The 13220-nt window shown below is 41.6% G+C and overlaps 1 protein-coding gene across 4 annotated transcripts in view; it reads left to right on the top strand.

Moving 5' to 3' along the window:
* Positions 1-12208, top strand: part of NOD2 (nucleotide binding oligomerization domain containing 2) — a 216183-nt gene extending 203975 nt beyond the window's left edge. For all 4 annotated transcript variants that reach the window (XM_068261577.1, XM_068261576.1, XM_068261574.1 and 1 more), the window contains exons 10-12: positions 2339-2422; positions 10534-10617; positions 11422-12208. In XM_068261577.1, coding sequence (XP_068117678.1) covers positions 2339-2422; positions 10534-10617; positions 11422-11497 — 244 coding nt within the window. In that variant the 3' untranslated portion in view covers positions 11498-12208. The remainder of the gene's footprint in view (positions 1-2338; positions 2423-10533; positions 10618-11421) is intronic.
* Positions 12209-13220: the final 1012 nt, after the last annotated feature.

Genomic DNA, 13220 nt, shown 5'->3' with positions numbered 1-13220 from the left:
AGGTGCTTCAGTAGTTAGCTAGGCATAGGTAGGAGTCCCAGTATAGGTAGGTAGGCATAGGTAGGAGTCCCAGTATGGGTAGGTAGGCATAGGTAGGTGCCTCAGTAGTTAGCAAGGCATAGGTAGGAGTCCCAGTATAGGTAGGTAGGCATAGGTAGGAGTCCCAGTATAGGTAGGTAGGCATAGGTAGGTGTCCCAGTAGTTAGCTAGGCATAGGTAGGAGTCCCAGTATAGGTAGGTAGGCATAGGTAGGAGTCCCAGTATAGGTAGGTAGGCATAGGTAGGTGCTTCAGTAGTTAGCTAGGCATAGGTAGGAGTCCCAGTATAGGTAGGTAGGCATAGGTAGGTGTCCCAGTAGTTAGCTAGGCATAGGTAGGAGACCTAGTATAGGTAGGTAGGCATAGGTAGGTGTCCCAGTAGTTAGCTAGGCATAGGTAGGAGACCCAGTATAGGTAGGTAGGCATAGGTAGGTCCCCTAGTATAGGTAGGTGTCCCCGTATAGGTAAGTAGGTGCCCCAGTAGTTAGGTAAGCAAAGATAGGTGTCCCAGTATAGATAGTTAGGCAGGGCCTGGCTGGCACAGTAATAACAATTACCAAGGTCCAACTGCAACAGATAGGGCTGTATAATGTCAGTGAGCAACACACAAAAAAAAACCACATCTGGAAAACATTAGCTCTCAAAAGAGCTGTTGAGGGGTGCTATTTTAGCAATAACAATCAGCCAGGAGCAAGTCAAGACCAAGAGCCTAACTAATCTTTCCCTAGGAGAACAAGTCTGCAGCAGCTGTCCCTAGTCTGTCTCTAGCAGGCACACGAGTGAATGTAAAGCCTGCCTTATATAAGGGGGGGGGGGGCTCCAGGGCTTAGTGTAGCCTGAATGGCTACAATGTGCCTGCTGACTGTGATGCAGAGGGTCAAAGTTGACCCTCATAGTGCATTATGGGGCGAATCGAACTTCCGCAAAAGTTCACCTGGTCCAGGCGAACGCGAACCACCAAAGTTCGCCTGGAACCGTTCGGCCCATCTCTACCTGTGAGGTTGTGCGAGGAAAAAAAATTAGATGCTTACTTTTGGAGAGATATTTGGGAGGGATATACCTCTGGATCCTACAGAGTCTTCCCCGTAGTCTTCCATCAAGTTTTTCCAGGGCATGGACCCCCGCCCCGAAGCACAGCTCCACTGTCAATGTTCCCACCTCCCTTCTTCAAACAAAAACAGTGCCCCAAATTGGTTCTAACCTTGGTAGAGGGAAGCATCTGGATCCTCTAGAGTCTTCCCTGTCCTCCATCAGGCTGCTAATGTGCATGTGCGAACCTTCAACGGTAGAGTGGACAGTGCTGGAACAGCCCGATGAAGAGGGCGGGAAAAGCACCTGAAGGAGCCAGATGCTTCCCTCTCCTAAGGGGAGTACCCATTTGGGACACTTTTTCTCCTGTTCTTCTGTTGAGAAGGGAGGGAGGAACAATGACTTGAAGACAAGCAAGCAGCACCATGTGGACAAAGTGACACAACATTGTTTGTTCATCTTTTAATTAATAATAATTACGAATCACTAAATGACAAAGGCCTCAATTCACTAAGGGCAGTTCGGTAAAATAATTTAGGTTGGTAAAATACCGCATTCGGTATTTTACATTTTTGTTCCAAATTCACTAGTTCGAAGTTCAGTAATTCACCAAGGCAGGGAGCTGAGATCTCTTTAGATGTGCTGAAGCCACCAGGGGGAGCTCTTCTGTATAAGGGTATACAGATTTTCACATTTAAAGGGAAGCAGAAAAGCCTCATAAAATGTCTTCTTCCCCTGCTCTGCCAGAGTAAAGTCCCGCCTTCCAGGGTGTCGGACCAAATCAGGGTGAGAAGCAGGCTGTGTGGCTCTCCCTATTGGCTGCCTGGCTCTCCCTATCGGCTGTCTGTCAATGTTACTGCACAGTGAGAGCATGGGGAAAGTGAGTTATTGGCTGGTCTGAGCTGGAGAAAAATACCAAACACTTTTGCTTGTTACCTAATGAGTTAATCTTTGTGAATTGCAATTTCTTTTCATTTTTTTGAGGTATTTACCACTCAAGGCCGTAATTTACCCCACTAGACAGTAATTTTAATTTTCCGTGTGTTAATAGGTTTAGTGAATTGGAATTTGGGAAGGAGATAGGTAAAATCAGCTGTTTTCAGCATTACCGAATGCGGTAATGCTTTGTGAATTGAGGCTAATATGAGGTTGCTATGCTGATGCTAGTTTTTAACCCATGATGATCATGGACACTCAACCCTAGCAATGAAAATCTAAATTCAGTACTTAGTTTAAGAATAAATGTATCTTGGTTTTATTGTTTATTGCAGGCTTGATGAAAACAAACTTCAGGACAGTGATGCCATCTCGTTAGCAGACAGTCTTAAGAAAAATAACACCATGAAGGTTTTAAAGTATGTATATGGCAACGTCTGTAATAGATGGAAGTAAAACATTTAAACTGATCTTAAAGCGGTATAAAACCCGGACATAATATTCAACAAAGACATGTTTTCCTACTCTTTATATGCCATACGGTTATCATACTTGCATTTGTGCATAGGTGGTATTATTCATTTAGAAATTATACGTTCCCAAAAGTACAGTTTTTTGCTTTGTGAGGTGACTTTGCATTTTATTCATAACTGTTTTTATTTGTTATGTATTGAAGGCAGAAATGCTTTGAGTTTCTGTCTGTGTCCAGGAGCTTCTCCACAGTCAGAGAATGTCACATTCCTCACTTGATACAATTAAGTAAACACAAGATAACATTATCTACACTTCGGATGCATCCACATTTCTCTGCACTAAACTTTCCAGCCCTGCGTGTAAACCTTTGAATGCTGGTTGTATATAATATGCTGTAAATAATTGTTTAGAGCAAAGAAGAAATGCTAGGTTTTATTCCGCTTTAAATCTATACTGATTTCAAACTCCATAGGCTCAGTGCAGTGTTGGGGTTTCAATTGGTCCATTGAACTGACCAATCAGAATACTTATCAGTCACACCCAGGGTCTATCTCCATCTCTGTGACATGGGGAAGAAGGGTTTAAGAGAAACCTTGATTAAAAATAAAAAATGGAAACAGTGATAAAAAGCACCATTCTGAACTAGGTAGAGTAGTAGAAAAGTTTAGAAGTCTTTTTTTGATGTTGGCTAATGCTTTCCACATCTATGAATTCAAAGGTAATTGCATACAAATTCATGTAGATTAGCTTCATGAATATGCATGATAAAATCAGAATATAAACACTCACATAAACAACTCCAACAAAAAAAGAATAGGGTGCGAAAAAGTGGAAAACACAGAATTGCAAATGTGAAAAAACATCTAAAAAGGTCTGAAAATCACAGGGATGAATGTTAAGGCACCCTGAGTATTCTGCCAGGACAATTGTCCATTACAGGACGGCCTAAGATAGCAGTTTTGATCCTCCAACTAACTTTACAGGCATATTTAGACACTGACTGATGCAGGTGAATACTGGTGGCCACTGCACACTGTAGGACCGACCGTTCACCATTACACTGCTCCACAAAGAGATAGGATACTGGGATAAATAATCCATTGTAAGATCTCATGAGATGTAATGCACCAAGTCTGACTGAAGAAGTACAAATAAAATCAATAGACCATATACAGTACTATACAAAATAAGGACATGATGCCATCTAGTGGACAAACCTGTAAGAGCTCACCAATCCACTAACAATTTTTAAAGAAGTAAGCAAGTAGGAACCTGGGGTGAGATGAATATGGAGGCTGCCATATGATGCCTTGCTGTCCAGCTGATGCATCAATAGAGTGTGAATTACTCACCTGATACAAGCATGCAGCTAATCCAATCAGACTTCAGTCAGAACACCTGACCTGTATGCTTGTTTGTGGTCTATGGCTAAAAGTATTAGAGGCAGATGATCAGCAGGACAGCTAGGCAATTTGCAACCTCAGCTTACCTTTAACAGTATATGGTGATGATAACTTTAGATCTACAATATAAGACATAAACATGAAGAACAGATTACCAAGGACTTGGCAACTGAGCAGAAAAGAAAAACAAGACATTTTAAGATGATGTGCAAAAGTGTCTGTTAGGTGTCAAGGCATAAATACAGTAATGGCATCTGAGTATATATTATAAACTTTTCCATGAAATGACCCCATAATTACTCTTATGAGTCCTTTTTATTTTTAGATTCACTGCTTACATCCACCCACAAGGGACACTCAGTCATGGGAGTAATGTTCCCTGGTAGTAGCAATGGCAGTATGTTTCCTCCTGAATCAGAACTACCGTATTCATTTAGCTTATTTCCCTGAATTGTCTTTTATACCCATGGAGTGGCCCTTAAAGCTGTGGGAGGTGCTTTGTGTCACTTCTGAAACTCCCATCTGCCTGGCAACCTGCAGAATGATGCGGGGGTGTCACGGCTGCTTTGTCCCCTAGTATCAGTCACCATTGTTACCCAAAACCTTTCTCCCATGTCATCTAGTATCTAGTACTCAAGGCTATTCAATACCTGTCACCCAAATTACTCAGTACCTGCTCACTGATCACATAAGCACCCACATCATGGGTTGTTGCATACAGGGGTCTCCTGAGACCACATACACATCGGCCCAAAATGTGTAAAAGTTAAGCGTTTAAAAAAAACAAACACGCGGGGTTGTAATATTTTATTCTGAACTCTTTGTGGTTCTTCTCTTGAACCCCCATCTTCATCAGCTGCCTGTATTGCAGTATGGCTCCTGTCTTGTTACTAGCCGTCTTCTTTCTGTGATGCTTGCAGTCTTCAGCTTGCTTGAAGAGCTTCTAAAGGGAGGTCCGTGTCCTTAGTTGCGCAGAAGAGCACAAGTGGATGTTGCTAGCTAGCGACTCGGCAATGCACATTTATAGACTTGGTTCACACTGGTTGAAATAGCGGTGCTTATTTGAATGCTCCTCTAGCGGCCAGGGCCGGATTTGTACTTTCCAGCTGTCACCAACCGCCCCCCCCCCCCCCATTCTGTCCAACTCTGACTAGTTTGAACGGGCCCCCCTCTGTTTTGCTGCTTTGCCCCGTTCAACAAAGAAGCAGTGCATGCTCTGTCCACTCCATGTAATTTTGCGCTCCTGTCTGCATGCACAGCAGGCGATAGTGTTCTGGGCTTGCATACTTCAGAAATGATGCTCATGTATGAGCACTCAACAGCACTTGTCAAGTACACATACCCATAACACTCCCTCGGCTCCTGTGAACATGCATACAGGAGTGCAAAATCACAAGTAGCCCCAGTGGACAGCGCTACTTCTTTGTCCTCTGTGCTACTTGCTGCCGTCAGAGGCAGAGCCACAAATAGGGGACAGTGTAGCACAATGCAGAGAAGCCCATCCAAAACAGAGAACAGGTAAGTAGAAGGATCCGACACTACACACACTGGCATAGATGTAGTGTAATGCTAGGTACACATGATGCAATTTTCTGACAGATTTACTGTCAGGTAGATTATTTCCATCATGTCTGATATAACTTCAATTTTTCGATCAATTTGCTGTTCACTTCTATGAAAAATCATTCAGAAAATTGATTGGAAAGCAGATCGGACATGTTGGAAATAGTTGATCTGAGAGTAAATCTGTCAGAAAATTGCATTGTGTGTACCCAGCATAAGCTCAGGTGTACTTTACACAGTGACAATTTAGCACTTAAGACAGATTTTAAAATCAGTCAGCAGGAAGTTTTGTAACAGAATAACACTTTTGATTGGCTAACCAAAAGAATAACAGTGAGCCTTTGGTTAATGAGCCGTCTTCAGACTTTGTTACTGTATACAAGATGTTAGGCATACAGCTATATATACAGTCAGCAGGAGATGCATTGATTGTTTTGTAAATATAAATAAATGTAACACAGTTGTCATTCTGTTTCAAAACATCCTGCTTTCACGGATGGTCAACACAGTACTTTGCTGGCAAAAAAAAGCCAGGAAATAGTTAAACTGTAGCACAAAGAATGTTGTTGTCATTCTCTAGGAGAAAAAAAAACACCATAAATTTTACAGATCTGAGTTCTTTAACAGCACTGACCTACTAGTAATAAACTAATATCAGCCAGGTAGGGGGAGAGCTGCTAATTGCTGCTTGTGAATGCGTGCTGCATGAGAAAAACTAATCAGAACTCAAGAGTTCTGCTACTTAAGCCCATATATGTTTCTTCTCACAGCAGATTGTTTGTCCCCTCTCATCATACAGGTGACAGCAGATGCTGACTGCCATAACACACACTTTGCACAAGTAAGATAGATGCAGGGATCTCTGGAATTCAGGCAGACCAGAGCAAAGCAGGAGTGGTTTACTTTGACATGTGACCTCTTATCTCTCCAAGTCCTGCGCCCTGCTGATTTTTAACGCCCTAGGCCATGGCCTCTGTGACCTTCCCAGAAATCCGGCCCTGCTAGCGGTGGTGACACAGGAATTGAAATGGAGGAGGCAATTTTTCTCCTCAGCGATAAATTTCCTTAATAATGTTGGTGTTTGAATTCAGAAACCTAAATTCACCTAACACCACACTTCAGCACCTGAGCAGTGGACAGGGTCACGGGGAGTTCACTTCCTTGCATTTCATGTGACTGTGATGCTTCCCTTATATCCTTCTGCAGTGAGCATTTCATTCCTGTAGTGTAGACTGGTCACATTTTCAAGCAATTCATAATTCAAAAATGTCTACTCTTTGTCTATGTGCAGCCACAACAAATACTACTTCTTGCATTACAACTGTGAACCAGGCAAAATATACAAAGGAAGGGAGGTATTATGTTTCTCTGTATACGGTGTCACCTTCTGCCTAGCTTTCCAGAAAATAAAGTAGACAGCTCAGAATCCTGCATTTTACATGGCCGTCTCTAATAACACTCCACTTAAAGGAAATACGAAATGAAAATAAACTGATGAGATAAACAATTGTATCTATCCTTTTTCTCTTAAAAATGATTTTTTTATTGTTAACTCTTTTAAAGCTTTTACTGTTTCATTGTCTCTGCTCAATGACACATGGATCAAAGTATGCCATAGTTAAAATCTATTGACCTTTTTAATCTCTTTCCTGCTCTCAGGCCATTTTCTGCAAGGAAAGTGTTTTATGGCTGTAATTCCTTATCAGTGAGATTTACGTTATAGTCCGACCTGGACAGAATCTGTTACTTGTATACCTGATGTTTATCTTTTTTAGGCATAGGAAGAAAAAACTGAATACAACATACTTTTTGTATGCTTGGCACTGTACATACACTTGTCTGTCTCATCATGTCACATGTCACCTCGGGTATACTTTAAGGACAGCTGAAGCCAGGTAGTGACTCCTCACACATGTTAGTTGTTTCACTTGCTTTCCTCTCTGTGAATAAACACCCAATCCTTACGTTTAGGATTCCATCCTTAAAGTAGAATTGAATTCTAACATAATTAAATAAACATGTTTTCCTACTTTATTACCTGTATAGTTTATTTGCTTTTGTGCACAAGTATTATTGCCCATTTACAAATTACAAGTTCAGTTTATCTGTTCTGAAAGCTGCCATTGCATTTTATTGCATAGCTGCTGTACTTATATAATATAATCTGCTTAGTGAGCGTTCTCTCCTGCTTTTCTACCTTCTGCTAGCCTCCAAGCTGAAGCATTGTCAGGAATGTTTGCTAATTACCTATACAAGATAATGTAATCACTTGAATTCCGATCTAAAGCCTTGTACACACCATGCAATTTCCCATCAGAAAAATGAGTCGAATAGATAATTTCCGACAGGTCCGATCTGATTTCCGATCGTTTTTCTGATCAATTTACATAGAAGTGATCAGAAAAACGATCAGAAATCCGATCGGATCTGTTGGAAATTATCTATCGACCCATCTATCTGTTGGGAAATTGCATGGTGTGTACCAGGCATAAACTTCCCACTGATCTAAGCTTCCAGCTGAAGAAGAAAGTGCTGTGGTTGAATGCTGTTCTGCTACCAATTTATTTCTGGTAGATTTTATGCTGTAAATAATCTTTTAGAGCAAAGAAGAAATGCAGAGTTTCATACCATTAGAGGGAACCTGCTGAGAGATGGATATGGATGGAGGCTGCCATATTTATTTGTTTTTAAACAATACCAGTTCCCTGCCAGTCCTGCTGATCTCTTTGGCTGCAGTAGTGTCTCAAGCACACTCCTGAAACAAGCACGTGGCTAAGCCAGTCGTACTTGAGTCAGAGCACCTGAACTGCATTCTTGTTCAGGGTCTGCTTACAAGGGTGGTTGTCTGGTCCTGTCAAGTTGGCCATACATTTAGCAATGATGGGCAGATTCGACCAAGAGACAAATCTCTTTCTAATCAAATCTGATTAGAGAGAGATCTGTTGGCGGCCCATAAACCACAGGCCAATCCCAGATCAATTTCAGCATAAATCAGCCAAGCCCACTGCATTCAACGCCTTGCCGGTGGCGTATCTGGATAATATAGAGCCTATGGCAAACACCCCCCCCCCGATCAGAGCCCCCTTCCCCTCTAAAATGAGCATCCTTTTGCACAAGCATATTTTATGGTTGTCTGTGTTTTTGGCATCGGAATATTGCTGAAGTTACTTTTTTGGAAATATCTCTTCTTATTCCCTCTCTGTCCCCTTTTCTAATACTAGGCCAAGTGCACCCTACATACATAAGTTAAGTAGCCATATTCCCGATAACAGAATTCATCTGACCTGAGGTCTGAGTGATGGGGAGGCACCAGGCCAGTCATGGCAGATCAGCACTGGGGCAGGCATGGGGGTGCAGCACTGGGGCAAGCATGGGGGTGCAGCACGGGGACAGGCATGGCAGCACAGCACAGGACCAGGCATGGCACCCCTCTATATAAGTCTCTGCGCCTTGCCACTGTTCCCCTAATGTATAAATGAGTGTGCATTTATACATCACCTGTTCTGTGTCGTGGTGCCTGTCCATCTTCTGAATCCACAGTTCTTCCATAGCCGCATACAGGACGACGGGGCATGTGACGTCACACACGCCGGAATGCTATGTGCTGGCGGTGTGCATGTGTCATGCATTTATACATTTGGGGAACAGGTGCTTGGGGTTTCAATGCTTTCATCTCTTGTCCTGCTATTGCTTGCCGTTACAGCCATGCACCCGATTGACCATGACGACCCGACATCTTTCAGCATGTCCGACCGATATATGTCACCAATTTGGCTACCTTCACAGTTAGAAGTGAGAAGTTATGGGTGGATTTGGACGAAGAGCTCTTGGGCCAATCAGTTAATCTCCTGGATACCTAATCCTGCGGCTAAGCTTACCCTGTCAGATTTAACCTTTATCCGGAGAACGATCCGCCTATTCCAACAAGCTTGCAAACAATACAAGTTAGCTTCTACAAAGAGCCCATTTATGAGCCTAGATTATAATATGGATTTTGGGATAAAGCAAACACAGGTTCCAAGAGGATAAAAACGTGCTAAATTTCTTAAAATTACTACGGAGGCAGTGGTGGACTTACCTTCCCGAAGCAAACACAAGAACTGTCTGTCAATTTCAATATAAACGCAAATTTATTGACATACTCCAAGGTTGCAACTCGTTTCGCAGGTTTAACCCAGCTTCATCAGGAAATAAACAAGGAGTATATGGCAGTAAAAGGTCAGGATTGCGCTAAGTGCCTCTGACAGACCTTTTACTGCCAAGGTACAAAAAAAAATAAAAAATATTAATCTACTTACCCTCACCAGGTCGGCATCTACTCTTGCGTGAGAGCCGCTTGCAGTCACGCTGCCGTCATCTGGAGTATACTGCGCAGACGCAGTAGTTCTGCTCCTGCGCAGAACACTCCAGATGACGTCAGCGCAACCATGAGCGGCTCTCGCGCAGGTGTTGTAGATGCCGACCTGGCGAGGTCAGCATCTGCACCGGAGGGGACCCCCAGGCGACTAGCTGGAGCTGTGGCGAGGGCACAGGACAGCTATAAGGGGCTGGAGGAAGACCCGGGTAAGTAGTTGTTTTTTTTGGTACCTCGGACATTCCTTTTAAAATGGAAATAAATGTCAGCCTCCCTCTCACCTCAGGTTCACTTGCATCCAAATCCCTCTAGCCATGCCATGAATGGCTAAAGGGATTTGCGTGCATGATGCAGTTGTTGGCTGCATGTCTTCTGCATATTCCCCACATGCGAATTGGATGTCAGCCTATTTATCGCAATAGGAAGTTGTGCATATTTGCATTCAACTGATCATTATTAATGGGCTATGAATATGGTTGTGATCTTTGAGTCATAGACTTCTAAAACCTGCATAAGTCATAAACTCTGATCTAGTAGACATTCAGGAACTGAGGGTCCAGCTCCTGTCACAGAACTACACAGGAGGCAAGTATAACTATTTCTCTACACAGGAGGGCTTCAGTATTTGCCCAAGGTTCCCCTCTCTAATTTTATTTTATGAATTGAATATTATACTCATGCTGTCTTTTTGTTTATAAAAATATTTATTTTGGTTTCTTTTTATAATTCCTTGTAGGATTTCCAACAACAATTTCAGTAGAACTGGTGTATCTGCATTTGCTGAAGCATTAAACTACAACAACACTATTACTGCCATATGGTAAATACAATGAATGTGTCCTATACTAAGGTGTCTCTTACAGCTGTCCGGTGGTGTTGAGAAAGCATTCTGCATTTTTGGTGCCAAATATGGAACCTGTAGTAGCTCCTATTCCTCTGCCTATATTCATAAAAGTAAAATTTTATTGGTTGCTAGGAGTTGGTCTATTCCCAATGCAATTCTTTGTGCGTTTTAAAATCGCACAGCAAGCTTCTTGTATACCATATGCAAATCACATGAGTCGCATGCGATTTGAATGCGTTTGAAACAAATAATCTGGTCTTTTTTCCCTTTTTGATTGCAAATATTTTTTAAAAATGCAAAACAAAAAGGCACATAAAACCCAAACGAAAAACCACAGAAAGACACGTTAGAAAACTCAAGGTTTTCCGCACAGACAAGTGTGCTCCCAGCCTAATAAATTAGCTTCCTACACTTTGAAGTATCACACTCATTGTGGCTGCTGCAGCACTTTGAGATGGGGGATTGCAAATGGCAAAAATACGGCTCAGTAAGGGCCTGGGCAAACTGTTGTGCTGTAATGATTTCAGCAGAGGCTCATTATGCGATATGCAAAGATATCAGTGCATAGACAGCACTGTCTGATGGGCACAGCAATGTGTCCTAACAATGCACTGCTGTATGCATTTCTGTGAGCAACTTTGCCTTGACTCATACAATAAAGATTAATGGGGTCAGCACTGCAACAGAGAGCAATGCAAGAGTGTATCTGGGCCTACTGTATATCTGCAATGAGCATTGTGCAAATATGGCAAATGATCACTTTTTTTTAATACCCACCAGGCTCAAAGGATGCAAACTCACAAATGAAGAAGTGGAGACCTTTGACAAATTGGATCGCCTGTTTCTAACAGGATGAGCGGAATACAACTTTCACAGATGGGATAGACTGGATTGCTGCAAATCTAGCAATGGACTATGCTTTAATATCAGGATAATAAATATCAATGCATTAAATGTTTTTAATAGTCACAGGAGATAAGCTAATATGCAGTCCAGCTGAATAGAGACAAAAACCACAGAGACACTGGGAGCCCGATCTGGCATAGTATTGACAACAGTTTCAGGTCAATAGTATATGTAACAGCTGAATGCTCACACTTTCTGGTAGCTGGACACAGTAACACTTATGATCGCATCTGGGGAAGTACTGACCCCATTCATAACTAAAAAACTTGGATGAAAGTAAAAAAAAAAAAAAAAGTGGCAAAAAGTTAATTACAAACACCACAAATGTTTAATTAATATAATTAGTCCCTTCCAAAGCTCCCTCCCACTCCACTCCAGTTACCAAGCTAACAGATGTTAAACAAGAATTCCATACTTTTCTTAGGGACTTAGTTTTTTTTATATACATATGTCATGAGGGTATATTACTGTTATTTTAGTACATGAGGGCTTACAATTGAAGGGACACACAAAACAAAAAATACACCTTTATTATCAAATATATTGGCGCCATAAATTGTACTAGGGAAATAATTTAAATATTGTGATAGCCGGGACTAATAGGCAAATAAAATGCATGGGTTTTATTTATAGCAGTATTGCTTATTTTAAAACTATAGGTGATGGAATTGGAGAAATAGTGTATTTTTTTCTCTATTCTTTTGTATTCATCTATAAAATGCATATAAAATAAAGTGATTTCTAAAAAAAAAATATTGCCCACAAAAAGCTTAATTTGTGGAGAAAAAAACAAAATATAGATCATCTTCGTGTGATGAGTAGTGATAAAGTTATTGGCGAACGAATGGGAGGAGCGCTACAGGGAAAAATTGCTTCCGTCATTGAGGTGAAAACTTCTGTAGGCTGAACTGGTTAAAATATACAATACCTCAGCAGTGGGTTGACTCTGGATAGTTCAGAGGTTTCCCCGGTCCTCATACACTCCACCCTCCAGCGCTGAGTCCCTTCAAACATACTCAACAAGAGCTTTTTGGCTTTTTGAATATGTTCCTCGTAACGGTACTCCTGCTGTGTATGAACCTCTCAGCACTGAGCATGTGCGGATCTTCCTCGCTCATGCCTACTATGGATAAGCTCACACACGGATGGAAGCATGGCCACAAGAATAAGAGGGTCCTGGGCAATAACAGAGGGGTAGAGAAGGATCTGCAAAGCCTCTGGACCACCCAAAGGCATCCAACTACTGAGGTAAGTATTCAGTTTTTAACCCCTTCCTCATCATGGGTTTACATTTACATGTTAAAATTGTAAAAAAAAAATTGTAATTGTGCTATTTATCCTGCTTTTAATAATGATAGGCCATGGAACTCGCTGTTTTGTGATTAGGTGTATTTCTGTGTCACAAGGAGTTAACAAACATAATATAACCAAAGAACAGCTGAAGTGAGGAGGTAGTGTAAGCAAACACAGGAACCCAGTTTAATTAGTACTACACACTAGGAAGATAGACCCTAACTAGAGGAAGTCTAAAACATAATGTTTAGTATTCAGTTGTTTAAAGCCAAACACATTCAAACGATCATAGTGATCCTGTATGCTGTAGTAAGCAAGGAGGGGGAGAAGAGCTATGGAAGAGAATATTGTATCAAATTAGGTGTGGTATTGTTTCTCAA

Source organism: Hyperolius riggenbachi, chromosome 11, assembly GCF_040937935.1.
Source record: "Hyperolius riggenbachi isolate aHypRig1 chromosome 11, aHypRig1.pri, whole genome shotgun sequence".
NCBI classification, from domain to species: Eukaryota; Metazoa; Chordata; class Amphibia; order Anura; family Hyperoliidae; genus Hyperolius; species Hyperolius riggenbachi.
Note: the sequence above shows the minus strand (reverse complement) of the source record. Positions and strands in the feature narration are given on the sequence as shown.